Source organism: Phyllopteryx taeniolatus, chromosome 11 (genome assembly GCF_024500385.1).
Source record: "Phyllopteryx taeniolatus isolate TA_2022b chromosome 11, UOR_Ptae_1.2, whole genome shotgun sequence".
In the NCBI taxonomy this organism is placed as follows: Eukaryota; Metazoa; Chordata; class Actinopteri; order Syngnathiformes; family Syngnathidae; genus Phyllopteryx; species Phyllopteryx taeniolatus.
The window spans coordinates 5,221,130-5,248,908 of NC_084512.1; the positions used below are offsets into that span (position 1 = coordinate 5,221,130).

Genomic DNA, 27,779 nt, shown 5'->3' on the forward strand with positions numbered 1-27,779 from the left:
ATGAGATATTTACATGGCCGAAAAGTATTAACCATGTAATGTCAAACATTATGACAATTACAAAATACAATTTAAAAAAACTAACTTGCAAAATGTGAAGCATTGTGAAACACCAACTCCCCAAATGCACAAATCACAAATCTTGCCGAAATGGTTTGTAGCGATCTACTGATGTAGTGTCCTGTTGACAGTGTGTAACTGTACAACCGATGAAAACACTTTTTATAACACCATGTTTGGTACAAGCATCAATAAGTGGCCTTTAAATTAAGTATTTCTGCAACTGTATTTACATCTGAATCTGATACACAACTTAGAAGAGTGTGGCTTTTGTTTGAATCAATTTGTCTGTCATCTGATTCAAATCATTACAACATTTTACTGGTAGGTGTGTTTTGTTGCACAGGTGTGTCCAAAAAAAAAGAAATAGCTAGCACTGAATGTCTACACTTGGTTTCAGACATGGGCGTTAACACTGAAAACTACATTTACACATAGAGGTGTAAGTAACATGAAAACCAGAGAGTTATCTATGAATGAATAACAAGCAATTGTGATCCATTGCACAAACATTGGCCTTAGCCTGCATAACCATTTGCAACATCGTCATGACAAACGATCCCACTGTTATACTAAGTATCAGATGTTAGTTCAGGTGTATCAAGAAAAACAACAGCAGTTGATTAAATGTGAGGGCTGCAAGGAAAGATCTAAACTGTTAGTTCCATCAGCAACAACCTACAAAAGGGATGAGTGAAGGTATCACAAGCTACTGTGCAGAGAAGACTTCATGGACAGAAGTGTAAAGGCAACACTGGAAGATACAAATCACTCGAGCAAGATTAGGAAGGCCAGACAAAATTTTGTTTTATAGACTAATTATAGAAAGACTAACCTACCAAAGTAATGGAAAGGATAAGTTTGGAGACAGGTGGAAAGATGATCTCAGAATGCTAAACATACTAGCGCGTCTGTGAAACTGTGTTTATCTGCTCAAGAGGAGACTGAACGGGAAGCCCAGATTTTCCTCTCCCCAGCCACTTCGACCAACTCTTACAGGGGACCCCAAGGTGTTCCCAGGCCAGCCACTTCGACATAGTCTCTCCAGCGTGTCCTAGGTTTTTGTTCCCCCCCCCAAAATTGTTGGATTTTGTAAATTTGTTTCACATTTTGTAAATGTTGCTTATACTTGTCGATCATTGCAGATACTGTATGGCATTCATTCAGCCTTTCAAATTTGAATGGTTGGGAGGATGACAACACTGAAAACCTTTCGCAAAATGAGCGTCAAAATAAAGAGAATCAGAGTCATGAAGAATAATGACGTGTTATAGTGACCCTAAATGGCTAGTGATCTGTGTGCAATTATTATGCGATACCAACGGAGTGAGTCCTTGTTGTAAACAATTTCACCTTCTGTCAGCAGCTATTCAAGGTAAGGAGGGGACATTGCAACTATTTGATATCATTGTAGTGCAAATTAGAAAATACTACTTCCATAGTCGTGATATTCCTTCAAATATTTCATTCAAAAACTAAAATGTGATTTTAAAATCACATTTACAATGCTGAGAACATCCACCATACAAGTCAAACGTGTATGAACAGTGAGGGATCTTTTTGAAAGACACTTTTACAATATCCCATTTAGAGGATCAAAATGAACATTTATATAATTTACTATCAAAAGCTTTTACAATGTTAAAACAAATAATAATAATATAGCTTTTGTATTGCTATGTGCATTATCACAATCAAGAGCATTTATCTGGGGCGCCGTAAAAAAATATCACTTTGGACCCCACCACATGAATGCTGCAAATTGAAAATATTTTTTTCTATGGCCCCTGTAAGTCCTGAGCCCAAGACATCCCCATTTAATGTTTTGTTTTCGGCCGATTTGCACTCACAAAGATTTCCTCTGCAAATTCAGCAAAAAAAATAATCTTTCTATAATATAATCTTTACAATAAGACAACTGTTTACCTTAAAGAGGTAAATCTTTGTCAATGATCCAATGTAGTCACTGCCCATGCAGCAGTTAAGCTAACTACAGTCTTAAAGCTGCCTGTTTGTCACAGGTAACATACAATGATATATAACATCCAGTTTTAATGTTAAATATCAGTTGTGTAACCCATTATAACTGCATATTGTGTCGACTTAAACGTGGCTCTTGCAAACTTTAAATATGTACAGTATATGTCGTCTCTATTTTCCCCCGTTCTACATTTACTAACACAAACATCCATCCATCCATCCATTTTCTGAGCTGCTTATCCTCACAAGTGTCACGGGAGTGCTGGAGCCCATCCCAGCTATCTTCGGGCAGGAGGCGGGGTACACCCTGAACTGGTGGCCAGCCAATCGCAAGGCACATGCAAACAAACAACGATCCACACTCACAGTCATGCCTACGGGCAATTTAGAGTCCTCATTTAACCTACTATGCATATTTTTGGGATGTGGGAGGAAACTGGAGTGCCCGAAGAAAAACCCACACAGGCACGGGGAGAACATGCAAACTCCACACAGGCGGGGCCGGAGATTAAACACGGTCTTCAGAATTGTGAGGCAGACGCTGTAACCAGTCTGAACCGTGCTGCCCTAACACAAACAAATATATGAAAATATTATTTGTACAACTGATGACATACAAGCAAAAAATACTTGCTGGACTGGTTTAATGCCCTTTAGTGTCTTGGTTCAAAGTTATGTCAATATGTTTAGAGATGATAGTTAACATTCAAATAAAAAGTGATAATGCTCAGTTCTTAAAATAAATATTGTTCAGTATTATGACATGAAAACCACATCACTAGCTCATTCTATGCTTAGAAAGCTATTTAAAGATTGACTTCATTTTTACTACTTTATATTCTTAACCAATAAACAGATTATTGCTCCAACAATCTTATTTTATAGTTTGTTTTTTAACCTGTTTTGTCCAGAAACCTTAGTCGTTAGTCAGTTGTGTCTCATTGTACCAACAGATTTGCTGTACATACGACATGAGAGCCTGGCATACTCCCTCTGTTGTCTTGGAATTTACTGTACAGTATTTGTAACTGGACAGCACAAAAAGCAATGGCAAAGGGCAACAAAAAAAGTAGAGAGAACAATAAAATGGAATACAGTTGTGCTCATAAATTACACACTCTGGCAGAACTTGTAAGATGTGTAGCATTCTTCAAGGACAATATGAGTGGGCAGGCAAAACGTTCATTCATTCATTCGTCCTCCGTACTGCTTATCCTCACTAGGGTAGCGGGCGTGCTGGAGCCTATCCCAGCTGACTTCGGGCCAGAGGTAAGGTACACCCTGAACTTGTTGCCAGCCAATTGTCGGGCACATAAAAACAAACAACCACTCACACCTACGGGCACTTTAGAGTCTTAAATTAACCTACCATGCATGTTTTTGGAATGTGGGAGGAAACCAGAGCACACAGTATCTTTCATTTCTCACGTGAACTGCATGTTTGAGATATCCCCTGAGTGGCTTAATGATATTGAGGTCAGGAGACTGTAATGGCCACACCAGAACCTTCACTTTTTTTTTCCTGCTGCAGTAAGTGAAGGGTCAACTTGACCTTGTGCTATGTGCTATCATTGTCATGTTGGAAAGTCCAAGTGCATCCCATGCGCACCTTCCAGGCTGATGAATGCAAATTGTCCTCTATTTTTTAAGAACATGCTTTATTCATATGGCCATCAATTTTGACTATGTTCCCTGTGCCATTGTACCTCACACAAAACATCAGTAGGGATGGGGTACTTTTCATCATAAGCCTTGTTGAATCCTCTCCAAACATAACGTTTATGTTTGTGACCAAAAAGTTCAATTTTGTTCATCACTCCAAATGACTTTGTTCCAGAGGTTTTGAGGCTCTGTTATAAGTGGGCTGTTTTGTGATATTGCCGAAGCAATGGCTTTTTTTTCTGGCGACCCGGCTCTGCAGACCACTTTTGTTCAAGTATCTCCTTATTGTGCATCTTGAAAAAGCCACACTGCTCTTTTTTTTTGCAGAGAAGCATGTATTTCAGCGGAAGTTGCTCTTGGGTTTTTCTTTACATCCCGAACAAACTTCATGGCCGTTGTGTCTGTAATTTTTGTTGAGTGACCCCGAACGTGGCGTGGTATCAACAAAAACACTAATGTTCCACTTCTTTATCAGAGTTGGAACAGTACTGATTGGCATTTTCAAATAATTTTATATCTTTTACAGATTTCTAAAGTTCAACTAGCTTTTCTCACACCAGTCCTTTGACAGATCTTTTGCTTTCCCCGTGACTTTCCCCAGCAAAGTCAGTGCAGCGGCAGCCCTGGATAAAATGTGCAGGGGTATCTCAAGAGCTTAGACACTCTATGACTATTTATACATTAACACTAATTGCAATCAAACAAGTCATGGGTGTGGAAACACACCCTTAATAGCTATTTCAAGCTATGTGTGTCAAAATGTCATTTGGGCGATTTCAGTCATCATTATGATTTAAGTGAGAGTGGACGGACAGAGAGACAACAAAAATCAATAACTTACGAATACCAGTAACACTTCCTCATATTTACATAATTTTGAGAGGGGGAAGCCAGAGAAAAGAGACAATAAAAAATATAAGCAATGAATGCTCACTAGTCAGGTTTTCAACAGAGTTCTGTTTGTACGGCAGCGGCCTAACGCAAATTTGTAAGTAAGTCGGGACCTATCACTGACCTATGCCAACAAGGTGGTAAAGTTCTAATTACAGTAAGTTAGATGAAAACCGGCGGCACAGTGGCCGACTGGTTAGAGCGTCAGCCTCACAGTTCTGAGGAGCGGGGTTCAATCCCCGGTCCCGCCTGTGTGGAGTTTGCATGTTCTCCCCGTGCCTGCGTGGGTTTTCTCCGGGCACTCCGGTTTCCTCCCACATCCCAAAAACATGCATTACATTGTCCCTAGGTGTGAATGTGAGTGCGAAGGGTTGTTTGTTTGTATGTGCCCTGCGATTGGCTGGCAACCAGTTCAGGGTGTACCCCGCCTCCTGCCCGATGATAGCTGGGATAGGCTCCAGCACGCCCGCAACCCAAGTGAGGAGAAGCGGCTCAGAAAATGGATGGATGGATGGATGGATAGATGAAAACCACTTCTGAGCTATTAATTTAAAGCAATCAAATGAAAAATAGCAAGTACAGCGATAACTGAGCATGCCACAGTCTTCCAGAAACCGGAGTGCCCGGAGAAAACCCACGCAGGTACGGGGAGAACACAGGTGGGGCCGGGATTTGAACCCTGGTGCTCAGAACTGTGAGGCAGTTGTGCTAACCAGTTGCCCACCGTGCCGCCGACTTTAGAGTTTTCAGTTAATTTTATCATACTGTACTCATAATACCTCAACAAAATTCAACGTGTATATTTTGTGTTGCAGACCACACAGAGAACTAGAGCCAGTTGCACACATGCATGCAAGGAGAGATGGCAGCGTGAAAGGGGTGCGGAAACAGTGCTACACTTCTTAAGCTGGGGGCAGGGAGGGGTGCCTTGCACAGGGGCACCTTGACAGTAGCCAGGAAACAGACTTGCATCTCTCCCATTGGTTATCATTTGACCACAGCGGGACTCGAAGCATCCATCAGTTAACCCACACAAGCGCGGGGTGCAAAGGCCACACTGGATGGCGTGAGCTGAGATTCAAATCCAGAAGCTTATGACTGAGCGCCATATTACTGTCATAATTTGCAAGGGACTCTTAATTGCTCGAAAACGGTGCCGACTTCTGCTCAACAAAAATATTCAAGAATAACATAAGCTACTTGCTATTGTTTTGTAAGAATTTAGGTCTATATTAAACAGGAACAAAAGACTTGATCTTTAGTTCAGTGATTTGATGTTTGTTTGAACATTTTCTCGTGGAATTGAACTACGAACCATTCAAAATCTTTGATATTATAATTAAAAGGTTGTGTATAAGAACAATCCTACATCCCAGTAAATTACTTTTTAAAAATACACAGGTTCGCAGTATGTCTTAGTGATGCAATAGCCAAAAGTTTAAGTTATCTAATTAAATAGTCGTGACAGTAGTAATAAACCTATTTATTATCCTTTTGATGGGCTCCACATGTAGGGATGGTAAACATGATTTCAGACGATCAAATAATAAAAAAAAAATTGTATATATTTTTTAAAAATATGCATGTATGCCCTGACAATAAACAGATGTTTTTTTCTTCTTCTTGAAGACTAAATATGGGTATAATGAACATAGGAAGACACATTTCATTCATTGAGGCAGATTTAATTTAAAAGAGAATCTTAAAGTCCTAAAGATAATCCGATATCAGTTAAACATTATACACTTGCAGAACTCATCAGGTGTGCCGTATTTAATTGAACTTAATTTGCCCTAAAATGATTACTTATCCATTTCAAATATATCTATGTTTATGACAGCGATGTACAGTGACAGGCGGAACAATTAAAATGCTCTTCCATTAGATGGCAAAAGATAAACCTGCTGCCGTTCATACAGCGGAATCAGTTATGGCTTCCTATCATCTTCAATGAAACGGGCCCAGATTTCACACAGTGTAAGTCAATTAAGACAAGCTCATCATTATTTTAGTACTCATACTTATTGGGATATTTTCGTTTGGTGGTTTGCCGAGAGATTTTTGTCAAGTGAAATGGGTGCCCTGGTTCGATAAAGGTTGAGAAGCACCGTGGCGCAACAATGAGTGTAATTAAGGAAACAAACAATGAATGAGAAGTACAGTTGACTTATGAAACCTTGTGGTACTGGAGGATGCCCTCCAGCAAGGGGCGACATGCACCATTCATGTTGGTTTTTAGTCTGCAGTATGAGTCTTTATTCCATTTGCTGTGCAAGACAGGAACCTGCACACACAGTCGCCGAGCGAGAAACGAAACAGCGCACGTTCATGTCGCAATTGTAAGCATATTGGGTCAGCATACCTTTCGGTGAGTACAATTGGGGTTATTCTTTTATGACATGTTACCGTTATACATGAACACAACCTTGTCCACTCTTTTTTTTTATTATTTATTATTAGTTGACCACCGTATTTACATGGCAGTACCTCACATGACCTTTTTGATACAATCTGTCAATCAAGTTGTGCAACTGTCTGCCTCGGTGCATTCAGTGAAATAATTTCTGTGCACAAATCGGTATTACGTCTTGTGTATGGACTGGAGCTGGACTCTTGATAATCGGAACCGTTGTATTAACAGCATAAATACTAGCCAGTCGTCATATTTTCTTCGTTTCTCAGTTTGTGGTGAATATTCTGCGGTGAAGATTAGTAAACGCGACATTTTAGTAAAAGTAGTAGCTTAAGCCTCTGACTGTAGCCTGTAGTTTTATGACTTAACTGTTTCCTCCCATTGTCTAGTTTTCTTCGTACGTGGAAATGATCCTGCTCTCACCTGCTTTTATACTGCCTACTGTTGATTTTCGGATTTTCGAGTTTTTCTTCTGACCACTAAAATGTTTCACCGCTCCACTTCTACATTATAAAATGCCATTCGACAGTCAGTTTCAACAAACGTATTACTGTTCTCTTACTTGTTTGATGATAACAATACTAACAATTGAAACTTAATTTCTGAAGCTTGTTGTTCATGACTAAGATGTCTTCCAACATGTTTATTCGTAAAATTAGAAACTATTTGCATTAACATTAGCCCCCCGACATCCCAACATGATAACATTTTCTTTGGCTGTACTGTAAATCTAGTGCAGCAGTAGTTTAAACCAAGTAAGCATCTTTTTAGTAGCATTTAGCATACAGTATGAGTGATGCAGCACAAAATAATGATGCAAATAAAATAGTGAATCCTACTTACTAAGTATCATGTCTTTAATAAACCAACTAAAATCTAAAAAATAAAGTATCTGAAATTCCACTGAGTGCAGTAACAAAATAAATATCTTCTTAAATGGTCAGTGAATCAACATGACATTTTGGGGGCCAGACAAACATGTGCATGTGTCATACTCAACTGATTTCTTCAGTCAATAGCTCTTTCAAGATGGCGCCTAAGCGTGTGGTTGCCTAACTGTTAGACTTTACACCGATCTGATCGGCTTGATCGGTATCGGCCGATTATTAGCATTTTATGCTGATCGGCTTTAATATCATTAAATGTCATTAATTCGCCGATCGGATCAATAACGTCATTGGTCGGCTCCACAAAAGACATTTACTCTGCGTCGCCATCAAGTACAGTAGTAGTTGACGTAGTACTGTAAATATCTGACAACCAATAAAGTTGTTTTTTTTTAAACGGTGGTGTGGGACAGACAACACGTCTGAGACAAATAACACTTAATGCGTGGCTCAGAGTACAAGACAAATTTAGTCTTTCACGATTGCACTTTGTCGGACTAAGTGCAATAAAATCTTGTATTCCGATACCACTGCATCACTGGGCTTTATCTTGTCAACTCAAACGTGACTGGATACACTCGTTACCATGGCGACGACAACACCAATGGATCGCGCCGTGTGTATTATCAGAACAAAATGGGGGGAAAACGTGTGCTGGTGGTCACCGTGTCCATATTTTCTCCGGCCCGAAGCATCATGTCATAAAATCAATAATGTGTGGCCCGCCAGCACAGTTTACCACAATAAACAATACACACATACAAAAAAAAGTCATTTTATATTTCACCAGAGGGTGGCAGTAGACCTGTGGCCGCACCCTCATCGCGTGACCCCTGTGTGAACTTTTACCCCTGTGGTATGTTTTTAGCCCATTTCTAAAATGGTAACTGAAACTAAAAAGAGGAAAGTTGACAACGAGGGCCGCCGTGTCCAGGACAAGCGGATATTTTCACTGACATACGAAACAACTGTGTCTGCCTAATTTGCCCAGAGACTGTGGCTGTTTTCAAGGAATTTAATATTAAGAGGCACTACCAGACGAAACATGCTAACTATGACAAGCTAACGGCGAACAAACGTGCCGAAAAACTGAAGCCACTGGAAGCTGTTTTGATAGCATAGCAGCGCTTTTTCACAAGAGCCCCTCACTCAAATGAAAATTCTACAAAGGCGAGCTACCAGTCTCAGTGAATTGATTTTTTTGTGATGATCAAACCACAGTTTTGTCAAATTTCAATTTTAGTATAGTCAGTATATTATTCTTTGTCATAATATGCACTGGGATGTGATTTGTTAAAACAAAATGAATAAATACATTTCTAAAAAAATTCAGTTAACTTTCATAAAATAGTTCATTTGTATTTCATTTATTATTATTTTAACCTTTAACTATCCTGGTAATGCAATTTAAAACAGATTCTCATTTGCAATGTCGACCTAGCTGCAGACAGCAAAGTGATGTAGTTACATATTTACATGTTAATTTACAATGGTAATGGTTTGAGGAATGTCAGCCCGAATGGTCGGCCCCCTTACATTTTCATCTGACCGAATCTGGCCCTCTTTGCAAAAAGTTTGGACACCCCTGCCATAGAGGGAAGCAAGCCGGAGTGCAGTTCAAGCTCCGTAAGAAAGGATTCCGAATCAGAATCATCTTTATTTGCCAAGTATGTCCAAAAAGCACACAAGGAATTTGTCTGCGGTAGTTGGAGCCGCTCTAGTACAACAACAGTCAATTGACAGAGAACACTTTTGAGACATAAAGTCACAGTCACTGAGCAATAAAGGGTTGCTAGTTATCTGGTAATGCCGGTACATTTATTTATTTATTTTTTGACAATTGTGCAAAAAGATGCAGAGTCCTCTAGCATTTAGAGCAGTTCGAAAGACTAATATTGCAATAGTCCGGTGCAATGACCATTGTGCAAAGGGCGCCGAGACTTCAAGCGAGTAGTGCAATAATCTGGGACAATGTTGATTGTGTAAACATTGCAGATACTCCTCAGTCAGTGTGCAAATGGAGCAGATGCTACTCTGGCATGAGTGGCCAGTATTGGTCAACAACGGATATGCAAATAGTGCAGCGTGCCGAGACTACTACAGTGAATGCACGAGTAATGTATAATGGACCCCACAGAAATGTGACAACAAACTCAAGACAAAAAATGGCCAGCATGTTGTAATGGAATTGTAGGTTAGGTTTTTAAGAACTAAATGGACGAGCTTCATCTTCTCACAAAGACCAGTAAAGACTTCGGACGTTCCGCCACCCTGTGCTTCACGGAGACATGGCTTTGTGAACGTGTCCCCGATGGCACTGTAATGCTTCTGGGCTTCCAACTACACTGGGCAGATTGTGTCATGGAGTTATTCGGGAAAACAAATGGCGGTGGGATATGCTTTTATATATCAACGAAAAATGGTGTACCGACGTCACGGAGCTCAGCAAATATTGCAGCCCGGACATGGAGTCGCTGTTATTGAACTGTAAGTCATTCTACTTGCTGCGCGAGTTCGCTTCATTCATACTCGCGGGTGTCTACATTCCTTCTCAAGCTAACACGAATCCCGCAACGCTAACTCTCGCTGAACAAGTAAACGAACTTGAAAAAAAGCACCCATATTCACCCCACATTATTCTTGAGGACTTTAACAAAGCTAAACTCAACCACAAACTCCCTAAATATAGGCAGCTGTCAACAAACTCTCAGGGAAAACATTCTAGACCACTGCTACACCATGCCAAGTGACGCACATAGTGCTATCTCTCGCGCAGCTCTGGGCTGGTCTGATCACTGCTTAATTCACGTAATACCAACATACAGACACAAACTTATATGTGCGAATCCTGTGGTGAAAACAGTGAAGAAGTGGAGCTATGAAGCAAAGTTAGAACTTCAAGACTGTTTAGACTGCACAGATTGGCGTGTGTTTGAAACTTCAACTGGGAATAAACGGACAGTTACATGTGCAAATAAATGTGTACTAACAGACATTTCGCACATTCAATAACAACAAGCCGTGGTTCACTGCCAAACTGAAGCAACTTCTTCAGGCAAAAGAGGACGGAAATCGAAGTGGGGACAGAGCCCTGTATAATTGCGCTAGAAACCAGCTGAATAAGGAAAGTAACAGTGTAAAGAGAAATTATGTGGAAAAGCCAGGCAAACGGTTTACTGCTAACGACTCTTAGTCAGTCTGGCATGGATTAAAATCGCGAACAAACTACAAGCGACCATCCCTCCAAGCAGGGAACAATAAATCTTCAAACAACAAAAGAGCAACAAAGTGGCAGACAGACCTTGTATCCCCATCCTGCCTCAAAGTCTGCACGGGCCAGCTCGCTCCAGTCGTCACACAGATCTTCTTTAGATATCTGGAACTGTGTGAAGTACCATCCTGTTTCAAACGCTCCACTATCATACCAGTCCCCAAGAAACCTGTAATCTCGGGTCTGAATGACTACAGGCCTGTCGACCTGACATCTTTGGTCATTAAGTCCTTTGAATGCCTCGTGCTGGACCACCAAGAGCGTCACAGGTCCCCTACTGGACACCCTGCCGTTTGCCTACTGAGCAAACAGGTCTGTGGATGACGCAGTTATCATGGGACTGGACTTCATCCTAGAACATCTCAGTGGCACGGGGGCCTACGCGAGTATCCTGTTCGTGGACTTCAGATCTGCGTTCAACACCATAATCCCCCAACTCCTCTCCTAAAAAGCTTCTCCAGCTCAGCATCTCGCCTGGCACCTGCCAGTGGATTTACAGCTTCCTGACGGGCAGGACACAGCAGGTGAGACTGGGCAAGACATCCTTGGGGCGCCCAGGTGCAGGTCTCTCTCTACAGGAACAACTGCACATCAACGCACCCGGGTGTCAAACTCCTGAAGTTTGCAGACAACACCACAGTCATCGGCCTCATCAAAGACAGTGACTTGTCTGCGTATCGACAGGAAGTGGAACGACTGGAGCTGTGGTGCGGCCGACGCAACCTGCAGCTGCAAATGCTCAAGACTGTAGAGATGAGCATGGACTTGAGGAAGAATCCTTCGCCACAGCTGCCCCTCACGCTGTCCAACTGCCCTGTTTCAACCGTCAAGTTCCTGGGAATTACAGTCTCTCAGGACCTGAAGCGGGAGCCCAACATCAACTCCATCCTCAAAAAGGCCCAGCAGAGGCTGTACTTCCTGGGGCTTCTGAAGAAGCACGGCCTGCCACAGCAGCTCTTGAGGCAGTTCTACACAGCAGTCATCGAATCAGTCCTTTGTTCATCCATCACAGTCTGGTTTGGTGCGGCCACAAAAAAGAACAAACTCCGACTGCAAAGGACAATCAAAACTGGTGAAAAGATTGTCGGTACCCCCTACCTACCCTTGAGGACTTGCATGTTACCAGAACTAAGAACTGAGCATGCAAAATCCTCTTGGACCCTCGACATCCTGGTTACCACCTCTTCCAGCTCCTTCCCTCAGGTAGGCGCTATTGAACAATGCAAACTTAAAACTAGCAGACACTCTAACAAATTATTCCCTCTTACCATTAACTTCTTAAACAGATAATTTACAATTCCATAGTAACATGCTGCCAATTTTGTCTTGAGATTGCTGTCACACCTGTCTCGGGCCAATTATTTGTCCACTCACTGTCGTACTCTCGCCACTCTGCACTATTTGCATATCTGTTGTTTAACAATACTGGCCACTCATCCTTGAGAAGTATCTGCACCATTTGCACAATTGATACTGTTCCAGATTATCGCACTACTAGTCACTTTAAACTGCTTACATTTCTTGAAGTCTCTGTGCCATTTGAACAATGTACCAGACTATTGCTATATTAGTCATTTCAAACTGTTCTATATTGCTCGATGACTCTGCATCATTTGCACAATTGTCAAAAAAAAAAAAGAAAATGTATGGGCATTACCGGTAACCTTTCATTTGCTCAGTGACTCTTCGTACTGTGTTTTTGTCTCAAAAGTATTTTATGTCAAATGGCTGGCTGGCTGTCTGTTGTCAAATGGCTGGCTGGCTGTCTGCAGCTCCAATTACCGGAGACAAAGTCCTTGTGTTTTTTTGACATACTTGGTAAATAAAGATGATTTTGATTCTGATTCTGATGACTCAGATTCAAAGCCTGTGGAATAAGTTCCTGTCATCTGGACTCCTTTTCTCATTGAGTGTCTTCGTAATATGCAAAGTAATTATGTGACACAGAGCAGAAAGTCTTATACCTTTTTAAAACGTTCTTCTCTCATTGCCTAAACAATCAGTGAAGGAATCATGATGATCACGGTTTGGGCTTTGGAACGAAAGCTATTCCAGATTTCAGTCATATTTTGTTTTGGAGGATGACCAAAGTAATGGTCGACCATTCATTTCTGAAAAATGAAACAAATAAAGGGGAAATGCAAGTTATGATCACTGGCTGTCTGTTACAAGTCAGTTGTTATCTATGATGTTTATGTATCTGACACCATCACCAAAAAGACAAAATGTCACAAATATCCTCGTTACGCCTTCATATAAATTTGAGTCCAGATAAACAATTTCCAATTAATCCGGGGAGCAAACTATGAAAAAAGATATTTCATTTGACAGACACTCTGAGTGCTTTTGTAATGCATTTTGATTGTTTTTAACTGTAGACGGAGAAGAAAATGTCCTTTTATGATACAAATCTTAGTATGAATTAGAGCCTTGTGTTATGCTTGTTCTCTCCCCAGCTTTTACAGAGGTGATTGACATGCTTCCTGTTGTGGTGGTCCAAGGAGGTGCTGGATATGTGCCAAGTGAGAAATCAAAAGCGTCCAGGGCTGGAGTTTGCGCAGCTGCCCGATCTGGGTATGTTGTCCTCCAGAGTGGGGGAAGCAGCATGGATGCTGTGGTTGAGGCAGTGACCAAGCTGGAGAATAACCCCAACTTCAATGCAGGTTTAGTAAAATCCATCCATCCATCCATTTTCTGAGCCGCTTATCCTCACGAGGGTCGTGGGCGTGCTGGAGCCTATCCCAGCTATCATCGGGCAGGAGGCGGGGTACACCCTGAACTGGTTGCCAGCCAATCGCAGGGCACATAGAAACAAACAACCATTTGCACGCACATTCACACCTACGGGCAATTTTTTAGAGTCGTCAATTAACCTACCATGCATGTTTTTGGGATGTGGGAGGAAACCGGAGTGCCCGTAGCAAACCCACGCAGGCACGGGGAGAACATGCACACGCCACACAGGCGGGGCCGGGGATTGAACCCCGGACCTCAGAACTGTGAGGCAGACGCTCTAACCAGTCGCCCGCCGTTACGTAAAATCATTCTGTAAAATTTTGGTGTCCTACAAATAATTTGGCCAAAATGTTCTGTGAAAAAAAACCTTAAAAGGTGCACAAAACTCAAGTGGTAAAATTGTCGTCATGCTTGACGGAGTGTGAGTCAGCTGTGCGGTTATCGGACTGCTTGGTGTGGACTGGGCACATTAAAAGGCCAATGGAGAATGTGTTGTTCATTTATGCATCATGATAGAGATGCCGCAAGCTCTGTCACAGTGTAACGCTTTTGGAACTCCAACATGCAGTTTTAAATGTTTGTTTGTTGTGCATTCCAATCTTACAATCGACTGAAACACGGAATGACAATTCACTTGATCAATCATGTTTAGTTCCACCCTGTCAATGTAATCCATACAGTATGACGGCAACCAGTACCCCAATAAAAGTATGAAAATAGGAATGTTGCATATTTGGAATGCAGTGATGGAAATGTAGAATAAACTTTGTACAGTGAACACCCCCCCCCCCCCCCCCCCCGAACCAAACTGTATTGTTAAGTGGAATGAAATGTGCTCTTTTCAGATAATTCCCACTTGACACTGTATCGGGCAGAATGAGCGGAATATGTATGGCTTCTAATTTGAAAAACATTAGCTAAAGACAATGTTTTAAAGGAGATGGCTCCATAGTGGTGGTGCCAGTAGGGTATTGGGATACATATGGTAACGCCCTGTGCTGTGAGGATCACTTGACAATTCCTAGTGACTGCAAAAATTAAAAACTGTGGGTTCCCGTTCCTGCTTTTAACTTGAAATAGGCAATTGAAGAGCAGGGAACCAGTCGTCCACAGACCACAATCATTAACTGTATCAACTTTATATAAATTTATTGATCATTTGCCTGTATGGTATTTACAACTGATTTGAAATTGAACAGTTACAAACTTGTTCAACTATCAGCTTTAGTTTAATGACTTAAATATGCAATCTATCTTGAGAGAATTATAGCCATTTATAATATATACTTTACATAGCTGTTGTTTTCAATACACAATTATATACCTTTACCAGAGCCACCTTCAGTTTCTGCAAGGTTGTGAGTCTTTGTGCCTTAAGTTTTGTATGCATCACTTGTTTGAAGTCCACTCCCTAGATTCTGTACATTCATCTGGAGTTGTTTTTTTAGGGTGTGGGTCAGTGCTAACCACCAATGGGAACGTGGAGATGGATGCCATTGTGATGGATGGGAAAACACTGGCTTGTGGTGCTGTTTCTGCTGTGCGCAATATAGCCAACCCTGTGCAGCTCGCAAGACTGGTAATGGACAAGGTGAATACACAAGGATCACTGATTCTTATAATACATTCAGAACTTAACTCATTCCCTGCCAATTCCATCCAAAGACGTCATTAAGAATCCATCTATTCCCTGCCAATACCGTCTAAAGACGTTATGACGTTTTTTTAACGGGTATGGGTGGAGGAGGGTCTTGTGCAGTTTATGTGTGATCGTCAAGCCTCTGGATAACTGCAATGAGGATTGGCACCCTGTAAAGGGCAATAATGCCTTGAGGTGAACGTCCCTCCCTCAGAGGAAGAAGAGGAAGAAGGAGGGGGCGGGCCGGCGGGGTACAAGAGACAATGAGAGGAGACAAACATATTGGCGAAAAAGAGAGAAGACAAAATGGAAACATTCTTAAAAAAAAGAAGCTTTCGGTACTAGAAATTTATTGCGCCAAGGCAAGAAAAATATTCCTGCGACCGACTGGAATGACGCCTTAGATCATGCAGGGAATTAAGGATGACGCTCCAAAGCGATCGCGCAACATGCCGGACCATACGTATGGCGAGATGCTCTCGGCCGCTTGCTGGCTGATCGTCTGCCGACCAGGAATTGAATAAATGGGAATTGTGAGATTGTGAACTCCCATTTGGATCGCCAGGCGAGCTTCCTCCGATGAAGAACGACGAAGTCCGACGACAAAGGTAACTCGTTTGCAGCTCGCGTTAGCTACATTTAGCGGACAAACACGCTCCTTCAATCCTTGTTACATAAAAAAACATAATTTAGTCCCACTAGTTCACATTACGCGGCACGTTGGACGACTGGTTAGAGCGTCTGCCTCACAGTTCTGAGGAGCTTGGTTCAATCCCCGACCCCGCCTGTGTGGAGTTTGCATGTTCTCCCCGTGCCTGCGTGGTTTTTCTCCGGGCACTCGGGTTTCCTCCCACATCCCAAAAACATGCATGGTAGGTTAATTGACAACTCTAAATTGTCCGTAGGTGTGAATGTGAGTGCGAATGGTTGTTTGTTTCATGTGCCCTGCGATTGGTTGGCAACCAGTTCGGGGTGTGCCCCGCATCCTGCCTGATGATAGCTGGGATAGGCTCCAGCACCCCCGCGACCCTAGTGAGGAGAAGCGGCTCAGAAAATGGATAGATGGATGGATAGTTCACTTTACCACGGTGGACGACTGGTTAAAGCGTCTGCCTCACAGTTCTGAGGACCGGGGTTCAATCCCCAGCCCCGCCTGTGTGGAGTTTGCATGTTCTCCCCATGCCTGCATGGGTTTTCTCCGGGCACTCCGGTTTCCTCCCACATCCCAAAAACATGCGTGGTAGGCTCATTGAAGAATCTAAATTGCCCGCAGGTGTGAATGTGAGTGCAAATTGTTGTTTGTTTATGTGTGACCTGCGATTGGCTGGCAACCAGTTCAGGGTGTACCCCGCCTAAGATAGGTTAGATAGGCTCCAGCACTCCCGCGACCCTTGTGAGGATAAGCGGCTCAGAAAATGGATGGATGGATAGTTCACATTACAGTGTAACATCTGTTGCCAGTACTGATTTAGAATTTTCCATTTCCTCCATCTTGCCCACGAATCGAGCATCTTTTAGGATTGCGAAGAAGGTTTTTTTTTTTTTTTTTTAACCCTTGCAAAACACGTCATTAATAAAAAGTATTCTCTAGTAAGCGTATGCATTTTTTAAAACTTACAGGTTATGCATTCGGCAGACGTTCAACTTCCATCCCAGTACGCAATGCAGAAAAAAAAGGTAATTGAAAGCTTTGTTTCTCCACGTCCCACGACAGCAATTTCAACAATGTATTTTTATAGTAATAGTTTAATTTCTAAACTGCACAGGTTCTGCTTCGAGCAGAAGTAGTGACTGGTTTCAAGGAGAATGACAACCACACAAGATCTCATTCACTTCCAACAGAAGAATAATGTGGATAAAACTTTGCTAGATTTTATGCGCAAGGTAATAAACACCTGGACTATTGAGCAAACGTAGAGGAGGAGAATTTGGAGGAAAAAAGTGCAAGTGTGGGGGGCCCATTTGTTCATGCATTTTTGTCTAATGTAAATTCTGTATATACTTATACTTAAATAATAATAAATTATTTTTCTGTCAAAAGTACTTGCTCTGCGTTGTTTTATGTTCAGATGTTCAAATATTGGTGTCAAAGTCATTGTTCTGCTTTCACAAAAAGGCTGTTTTCTCCATTTTTTTCTTCCAGAAACAGATTTGGCTGAAAGTAGCCTATATTTGAAATCAAATCAAAGAATAACACAATGGTACTTTCTTCTGACAAGCGGTACAGTGCTGTGAAACCGCATTGACTTGCTTTGTTCTGGGCCACCGCCATTTTGATTTACTGTGCATGCGCATGTATGCAGTTGTGCAGTACCTACTGTCGCCGATCATAAGGATCACGGGGCTGTCACGATAGTCTCCATGGAACGAGCCGTTTGATGGCCGTGCCTGAGGAGCTGCATGGATGTTCATGGCAGACTGCAACCAGGGAAGATGAATTGGATAAGGTTATGCAAGATTCATTCAACACATCGTGGCAGATGATTGACGAGAGCTGTCCATCTACTGCTAACTAGCAGCTAAGCTAAACAGCTGGATAATAGGAGCAGATGTTGCCAGCCACCCTGGATTTATACATTTTACGGCACACAGACCGGCATTAAACAGACCACGGTTACGTTACCACAAGGGATCATGGTTAAAGTGAGCCATTTTAAATTAAAGAGAAACGGTTGCCAAAAAGAAGTGAAAATGCACCAGTCAAAATACGTTCGCTATTTTTTCTGGTGTTGTGACAAAATCTGCGACCCCAAAAAAACTGCGACCAGGACTTAACCAGACTATAGGTATGGCTTCCACTCCTGCTCTCGTAGAGTGCAGATGCTTTTTTTCCTCACTCTGCTTGCTTCGCCCCTTGCTGATAAATGTGTTTTTCTTCTTCCAAAGAAATAAGAAGCAGCAACTCCTGGATAATTTTAAACCTGTGGGACTGTACTTTTTGTTGATAGTCAGTCGTTGCTATATTCCAATATTTTTTATCACCATTACGTGAGCGTGGCCTGCTAATTAGCGCAGGCCTGCTATTAGCAGCAAGACCACCAACAAGATGCCTCCCTTTTCCACTGAAGACTGAAGTGCTTCAGAAGATGGCGGTCGTGGAAACTAAAATTCACTGCCTTGAAGTGTATGTGAAAGTAAATGGCTATTACGGGAATGAAACCACTGTACCCATGTCTCAAAATGGTGACCAGGAGCATGGTAACAGACAGCCAGTTAGCTCCACAAAGAGGATGAATGTTGACTGTGAAAATGGTAATGGATCATCCAGCAGTTCTCCCTGGAATTTACTGGGAGAAAAGCCAAAAGAAATGGGATAGGATCCAAAAGGGAGGAGAGAACGCCAGCAGATTACAGAGGAATCTGGCTGGCCTTCGTTGATTGCTTCTTCAACCCATAGAGAGCGGCCGTTGACGGTCGCTAAAGCGAAGGGCAAGAAAAGAGGAAGAAAGTCAACGCAAAACATTGACATCAGACTAACAAACAGATTTGAGCCACATTTACTAGACCGTGGCAAAGAATGCTCATCCCACACTACCACGGAAAGGTATGAAACTAAATCATACAAGAAAAAAATGGCACCCCAAATGTTAAGAAGAAGAAGAAGAAGAATCATCTTTTATTGTCATGAACATGCATGCATGCACATGAAATTTGTTCTCTGCATTTAACCCATCACAGTGAACACATACACATGTTAGTGGAACACACTGGAGCAGGGGGCAGCTGAAGCGCCCGGGGAGCATTTCGGGGTATCAGTGTCTTGCTCATGGACACAGCCATGAGTCCGGGGGATGTTGGCGGATGGTCCAGTCGGGGTTTTGAACCTAGGTCCCCCACGGTGGCAGGCGATGATCTTAACCATTGGGCCACGGCTGGTTGGTGACGGAGCTATCAAGGATGAGAAATGTTTTTGCAGTGAGAAGAACACCAAAAGTAGCGCATTTTACCAACGGCATGGTGTCTGGTATCGGTAAAAAAAAATAATGGATATCACTAAGTACCCAACTTTTAAATCTGTCATTATACACACAGGGCCCCTGATCGTTGTCAAGCAGCAATCAGAGGTACCAAAATGAGATTTCATTGATCTCTTCACAAAAGTGCAATGTTTGTATATTGAGGTTTTCGTAAGTGGACTTCTCCCAGTGGTACTCTCTGGAGATGAACGTTTCAGCAGGCTTAGGTAATTAAATAAGTGACTTAAACAAGTGTATACGGGTCTATCCATGAGCTTCATTGACATTTTCTGTATATTTTGGGATTGTAGACATCTTTACAAGGTAGACGGTTTCCGTCTAAATAAACAAGGGGTTAAGTAACTGACTGCCAACATTTTTTACTCTGTACGTCATTCAGTGGGACAAAAGGAAAACATTGACCTTGTTGTGGTTGAAGGGCAAAAGGCGCAGGAGTCTTCAGCTGTACATAAACAATCGGCGAAACGAGATAAGATGATCCGACGAGCACAAGGAGTCACTGACGTCACCCAAACAATCAGGAATGAATGACGAATGAGATGAGGCAGCACTTGGAATCTCCCACACCCCTCCCTGCCCCACGGGAGCACAAATCCGACGCAAAACTCACTCTCAACTAGCCTGAATGCCCTGCTTGATGTCACGGACAAGATGAAGGCCATTGTCAATGTTGGACACCACGCCAGTATTTTCCTCCCATCCCCCCTTGCCTGAAACCATCATCCACCAAGATGTGAAGGGCCCCTCCTCCACCGATGAAGAATCTTAACTTCAAATCTGACTGCTATCCCAGAATAAGTCAGACCCCTGTGGAGATCAGGCATTTTTTATCCCTATAATTACAAAGGACAGAAAGTCAGTTAAGGAAATGAGGCACAAAGAAAGTAGAGCTACTAGCTTATTGAGTATAAAATGTCAACCAAACAAATTGGCTACAATTATCTCTGCAAAGTTAGCTGTATTCAATATCATGTCACTGGGTAACAAATCAATGTTGATTAATGATATCCACAGTGGGTACGGAAAGTTTTCAGACTCCCTTAAATTTTTCCCTCTTTGTTATATTGCAGCCATTTGTTAAAATCATTAAAGTTCTTTTTTTTCCTCCTTAATGTACACACATCACCGCATATTGACAGAAATCACACAGCCATAAGTATTCAGACCCTTTGCTGTGACACTCATATATTTAACTCAGGTGCTGTCCATTTCTTCTGATCATCCTTGAGAAGGTTCTACAGCCTTCACTGGAGTCCAGCTGTGTTTGATTATACTGATTGGACTTGATTAGGAAAGCCACACACCTGTCTATATAAGACCTTACAGCTCACAGTGTATGTCAGAGCAAATGAGAATCATGAGGTCAAAGGAACTGCCTGAAGAGCTCAGAGACAGAATTGTGGCAAGGCACAGATCTGGCCAAGGTTATAAATTTTTTTCTTTTTTCCTTAAATGGAAGATGTTTGGGATGACCGAAATCCTTCCTAGAGCTGGCCGTCTGGCCAAACTGTGCAATGGGGGAGAAGAGCCTTGGTGAGAGAGGTAAAGAAGAACCCAAAGATCGCTGTGACTGAGCTCCAGAGATGCAGTCGGGAGATAGAAGAAAGTTCTAGAAAGTCTACCATCACTGCAGCCCTCCACCAGTCGGGGCTTTATGCCAGAGTTGCCCGACGGAAGCCTCTCCTTAGTGCAAGACACATGAAAGCACCCATGGAGTTTGCTAAAAACAAAACACCGGAAGGACTTCAAAATTGTGAGAAATAAGATTATCTGGTCTGATGAGACCAAGAAAGAACTTTTTGGCCTTAAATCTAAGCGGTATATGTGCCGAAAACCAGGCACTACTCATTGCCTATCCAATACAGTCCCAACAGTGAAGCATGGTGGAGGCAGCATCATGCTGTGGGGATGTTTTTCAGCTGCAGGGACAGGACGACTGGTTGCAATGGAAGGAAAGATGAAATCGGCCAAGTACAAGGATATCCTGGACGAAAACCTTCTCCAGAGTGCTCAGGACCTCAGACTAGGCCGAAGTTTCACATTCCAACAAGACAATGACCCTAAGCACACAGCTAAAATAACGAAGGAGTGGGTTCAGAACAACTCCGTGACTGTTCTTGAATGGCCCAGCCAGAGCCCTGACTTAAACCCAATTGAGCATCTCTGGAGAGACCTGAAAATGGCTGTCCACCAACGTTCACCATCTGGAGAGGATCTGCAAGGGGGAACGGCAGAGGATCCCCGAATCCTGTTGTGAAAAAGTTGTTGCATCATTCCCAAAAAGACTCATGGCTGTATTAGCTCAAAAGAGTGCTTCTACTAAATACTAAGCAAAGGGTCTGAATACTTATGGCTCTGTGATATTTCAGTTTTTTCTATTTTAATAAATCTGCAAAAATTTCAACAATTCTGTTTTTTTTTTCTGTTAATATGGGGTGCTGTGTGTACATTAATGAGGGAAAAAAATGAACAAATGATTTTCACAAATGGCTGCAATATAACAAAGGGTGAAAATTTTAAGTGGGTCTGAATACTTTCCGTACCCACTGTATTTAATAGCCCTAATATTTATTTAACTACTGAGCTCAGCTCAGTAGGCATACCGATATAAGGGACCAGAATTCCTGTCTCTCCATGTGGACCCATCTCACTGAAGGCTCATGAAAATATCAACCAAATTTCAATTAGATTTTCCATGAATAGTTTTTAATAATGTTAAACATTCAGTTTGTAATCTCTTCTCAACTTTGGTGTTTTTCTAGACCAGTCATAACTGTCTGACAGCACATGGTGCTAATCAGTTTGCCCGGGCCATGGGTGTCCCTGAGGTGCCCCAAGAATCCCTCATCACTGAATACTCCAGAATGCATTGGAGAAAAAACCTGGCAGATGATCCCAACACTGTGGAGAGCCAAATGTAAGTTATTTCCTATAATGTCAGTTGTAATCTGTTAATATTTTCCCTTCACAAAAGGAAGAGATAAACATGATATATTTGACAGTGCAGGATGTTCGCAGTAGCGCAACATTACTGAGAGCATTGGCAAATAACAGGATGAAGTAAGGTATTATTGATATCCTCCTACCACTCTCAATAATCCTTATGTACACAGATTACTGTATTAATGTAACTGACACGTCTTGGGTTTAGCATGTTTGCCATACATGATCAATATTTGCTGCCTTGTTTGTTTCGGCGTCTGATAGCTGCAGATTCTTTTCACTGCACCATTGAGAACAATCGTCTGAAGTTGTGCTTTTAAATTGCATTCAGCCGTTTGCAGTGGCCCGGCACGGTGGCCTCACAGTTCTGGGGACCAGGGTTAAAATCCTGGTCCCGCCTGTGTGGAGTTTGCATGTTCTCCCCATCCCTGCGTGAGGTTTCTCCGGGCACTCCGGTTTCCTCCCACATCCCAAAAACATGCGTGGTAGGTTGATTGAAGACTCTAAATTGCCCGTAGGAGTGAATGTGTGTGCGAATGGTTGTTTGTTTCTATGTGCCCTGCTATTGGCTGGCGACCAGTTCATGGTGTGTACCCCGCCTCCCGCCCGAAGATAGCTGGGATAGGCTCCAGCGGCCCGCGGCCCTAGTGAGGATAAGCGGCAAAGAAAATGGATGGATGGATGTTTGCAGTGGTGTGCGAATGTATGTAGATGCCTGTGGCTAAGTAGGCCGGTGATGCCCTATGCTATCACCGGGGGTTGACTGTTGACTGAGTTTATTCTGATCGGAAAAATCACAGCATTCACATTCTGAATGAAATGACCACCTCATTTGGAATCGATATTTGAGCATTTACACAATGCACACAGTATACAGTACACTAACATCGCAGCAAACCCTGCGATGTGACTATTGCGGACAGGTACATCACGATGACAATACTCAAAGTATCATGCAACCCACATAAATATATGCTGGCAACCAGTTCAGGGTGTACCCCGTCTCTCTCTCTCTCTCTCTCTCTCTAAAAAATATCGAGTAAATGTTTACGTTACTTGAAGACTCTAAATTGCCTGTAGGTGTGAATGATGTGAGTGTGAATGGTTGTTTGTTTATTTGTGCCCTGCGATAGGCTGGCAACCAGTTCAGGGTGTACCCCGCCTCTACTGAGGATAAGCGTTACGGAAAATGGAACGATAGTAAATGTTGTACATGAACCAGCCTGAGATCATGTCTTGTTGTTTAGGGGAAAGATGGGCACCGTTGGAGCTGTGGCAGTTGACATAGAAGGAAATGTAGCATGTGCTACTTCTACTGGTGGGATTCTAAACAAGATGGAAGGACGTGTGGGTGACACACCTTGCATCGGTTAGTGCCGCAATCTTCGTAATTAAGTTGAAACATTTTGACTTAACCTGTGTGTAGCATACTGTAGGTTTTCCTTCACAAGGTTGAGTGAAGGACAGGGGACGTAATTCATTTAATCTCAATAATAAATTATTTATAAATTTCAATTTGTCAATTTATGATGTTCAAAATATATGTGTCAGTAGTTCAAAACCAAGTTACAAAAAAAGAAACACAAAACAATATAAATTACGCCAACCACTTCCACTGAATTCTTTATTTCAAAAGAAAAAATTCGAAACACAGTGGCACATCTGCCTCACAGTTCTGAGGAGCCGGGTTTAAATCTGGCCTCGCCTATGTGGAGTTTGCATGTTCTCCTCATGCCTGCGTGGGTTTTCTCTGGGTACTCCGGTTTCCTCCCACATCCCAAAAACATGCATGGTAGGTTAATTGAAGACTCTAAATTGCTTGGAGGTGTGACTGTGAGTGTCACTGGTTGTGTGTTTATACGTGCCCTGCAATTGGCTGGCGACTAGTTCAGGGTGTACACCGCCTCTCGCCCGAAGATAGCTGGGATAGGCTCCAGCACGCCTGCGACCCTAGTGAGGATCAGCGGTACAGAAAATGGACGAATGAAAATTAATAATTATAATAAAATAACCTCAATTCCGGCTGTTTTGATTGTTAAAATAAGATCAGAACCATAATTGAAGTGGTGGCACGTTGGTCAGCTGGTTAGCACATCTGCCTCACAGTTCTGAGGACCTGGGTTCAAATCTGGCCTCGCCTGTGTGGAATTTGTGTTTGGTGTTCTTCTCCTGCCACATTTTGTCCTTCCACTAGACTTTCCATTGATATGCTTGGACACAGCACTGTTAACAGCCAGCCTCCTTAGCTATGAACCTTTGTGGCTTACCCATCCTATGGAGGTTATCAATGCTGGTCTTCTGGCCAGTTGTCAAGTCTGCAGTCTTCCGCATATTGAACCAAACTGAAGCTATTTGATGACACCTGGGTAAACCTGTGAAGGTGCTTTGAGTTTAGTAGATGATTAGTGTGTGACACTCAGTTTAAAACATTTATGGCCTACAAAATTTGGGCTGATTTCTTCACAGTATTCAAATTTTTTGAATTCCTGATTTCGTGGGTTTTATGAGCTGGAAGTCCAAATTATGTAAAAATAAACAAATAAATACTTGGAATTGTTTAAATTATTCGCCCTGAATCTATAATCTATGAAAGTTTAACTTTTTTAATGGAATTATGGAAATAAATAAACGTTTCTATGATATTCTAAGTTTTCTTTTGGAATATATATATATATATATATTTCTTTGCTTTGTGATCCATTTCGGTGTCATTCCAAAGTCACCCTATTATACATTAAGTTCTGTTCTGGGGTGTTTTGAGAAAATGTAACAGACATTAAAGATTTTCTAAAATGGACTCCAACAGTCAGTCTTTTACCAGTTTATGTATGATGTGCATGTAACCGGAGGCAACTTAACTTGGTTAATTGTTGATTTCGGGATGTCTGTTTTCTTTGAACATAGTGTTCAAAAACTGGTGCATTTTAATTTTTCATGAGATTAGTTTATTTAATGCTGAGGTTTGCTACAACACACATTTTTTGACTTTGTAATTCTTCGTATGTGAATTCTATGCAAAGGCAACTATAATGCGACTTAAATTTTAAAAGATGCTTCAACTGTCAACAATTGAATAATACTAAGGAGAGAAGACGTTTCAGTTCTTTAATCTTTATGTGTGTCAGGATGTGGAGGCTTTGCTGATAATCAGGTGGGAGCTGTGTCAACTACAGGCCACGGAGAGGCCATTATGAAAGTTACTCTTGCCAGACTCATCCTGTTTCACATGGAGCAAGGTACTGAGACACACACACATGCGCACATTAAACACACACAAACATCCATTCATTCATCCATATCTACACAAACATTTGTTTTAAAATAATTATTTGTATTGATATGAAACTGGTCACACAATACTGACTTTTGGAAAATTCTCTCCAAGTGTTAAGATTTTCTGAACTGAAAGTTCAGCACGTATAAAGGAAAACTGTCAAACTCAACCCCCCACCTTTATAATCAATTTTGATACTTGATAGCAAATTAGATATAGTACAGGAACTATTGTTGTTGTTTTTTAAAATTGTATTCATTTAGTATTGTTGTTGCTCCAGGCATACAAACATGATAGGTTTACTTTTTTTTTTTTTTTTTTTTTTTTTTTTTGTCGCTCCAGGCCTTACCTACACTCATGTGGTGTCATTATTGTTTATGCCACGTTTGGCAAAGACATGGTCACAAGCTAGTGAAGACAAACCAATGAATGGCAGAGTTTAAACACTAACAAAATGTTTTTGTGCTCAAACAGGTGAAAGAAAGACATTGCAGGGCTTCAGACTAACTTTTTTTTTTTACCACAGTGGCCCCAAAGTTAATTTTATGGGCTCAAAATTTAGGGGTGCACACTGCAAATCGAAATTAATTATTCACGTTTTCACTCATTTTAAAAAAATGTGTTGTCATGAATACTTTGAAAATGAACGTAGAAACTACAATGTTTAAATTCACATTTCAGAGTGCAAGTTTTGACACCACATTAACATAATAAATCAGTTACCCAGCTTAAGTACTAAGGATGTAAAGTTGTCTTAGGCCGGCAATGCTAGTTTTATCAGCAAATTTCATGTTCCCTACTTATTGCGATTATCGACAGTAGAATTTGGAGTTGATTGAATTTATATCTGTGATATACCTCACTCAGGTAAACTTGCGCAGCCACTCATACAGAAGTTCCTGCCTTTTTTTTTTTTTTTTTTCCCCCCCCCGACCACAACCGTTTCCTCACAAAACTAGTTGGACTATTATCAGGATCTGTCTCCTCTGGCACACACTAGCTTTATTGGGAAGTGACTAAACATTGACTGTCCATTGTTAATTGTTTACAAGAGTTATGTGAAACCTGTAGATTTGTGCTTTAACCCCAAGACCTGCTTCTTGTCAGATTAATTTGAAGACTCCTCTGCCAACCTGTCAATTGACCATCATGTTCATGTTTTCTGTGATGATGAAACATTCTGTCCTCAGGTCAGTCAGCAGAGGCCGCCTCTGACTTGGGCTTGGCCTACATGAAGTCTAGAGTGCAGGGATTGGCTGGGGTGGTGACACTGGATCCCCAGGGTCACTGGGCTGCTCGCTTCACCAGTCCTCAAATGGCCTGGGCCGCAGCCCAGAAGGACACCCTACACTATGGCTTGCTCGCCGGGGAACGCTTTACCCAAGGCATTGATGAACCTTAATGAGAGAAAACACAACACTCAGGGAAGTTTGCCATCTTAGCTTCTTTGTTTAAAATTAATAATGCCAAAAATGTCTGTTTATCACTGTCTAGCGTACAGGTTTCAAATATGACTGTCTACTTGCCAAGTTGCAATATGGACATATAATGAGCATACAAGGTCAAACAACAATTTAAAGATTCGCATAGACACCACAATTGGAATAAATTTTGTTTCCAATATGTAATTATATTGAACTTAAAGGCGCTCTAACTTTGGTGTTGCTTATTACGAATACAACTAATCACTTCAACCTAATCACAGGCTAATCAATTGATGGCGATTACAGTTTGGAACCACAAGAAGGTGCTGTTGTAAACTCCAAAATAGGAAATGGGTTTACAGTACGGTATTTCTTAAGCTGTAAATCGCTGTTTGTATTGACATGAAATATTTTATTCCATATGATTTCAAACAATAAAATGTTGAGTGGAATGTGTTTTTCATGGTATTTTTTTAATTAATTGTTTGATGACATTGTATTGCATGGACTTCTCGCATGACTGGGAGAATAGTTCTTTTTTTCCATCCATCCATTCTCCATAGCCTACCGCTTATCCTGTTAAGGCTCGTGGGGACCTGGATCCTATCCCCGCTGACTACGT

General features: G+C 41.8%; 1 protein-coding gene across 1 annotated transcript; it reads left to right on the plus strand.

The window, feature by feature from the left end:
* Nucleotides 1-6,801: 6,801 nt before the first annotated feature.
* On the plus strand, nt 6,802-27,613 carry asrgl1 (asparaginase and isoaspartyl peptidase 1). Its single transcript, XM_061790049.1, has 7 exons — nt 6,802-6,961; nt 13,621-13,827; nt 15,349-15,491; nt 22,279-22,433; nt 23,707-23,828; nt 25,585-25,695; nt 26,924-27,613. Exons 2-7 carry the CDS (start codon nt 13,641-13,643, stop codon nt 27,133-27,135), a joined length of 930 nt encoding a protein of 309 aa, XP_061646033.1. The 5' UTR covers nt 6,802-6,961; nt 13,621-13,640; the 3' UTR covers nt 27,136-27,613.
* Nucleotides 27,614-27,779: the final 166 nt, after the last annotated feature.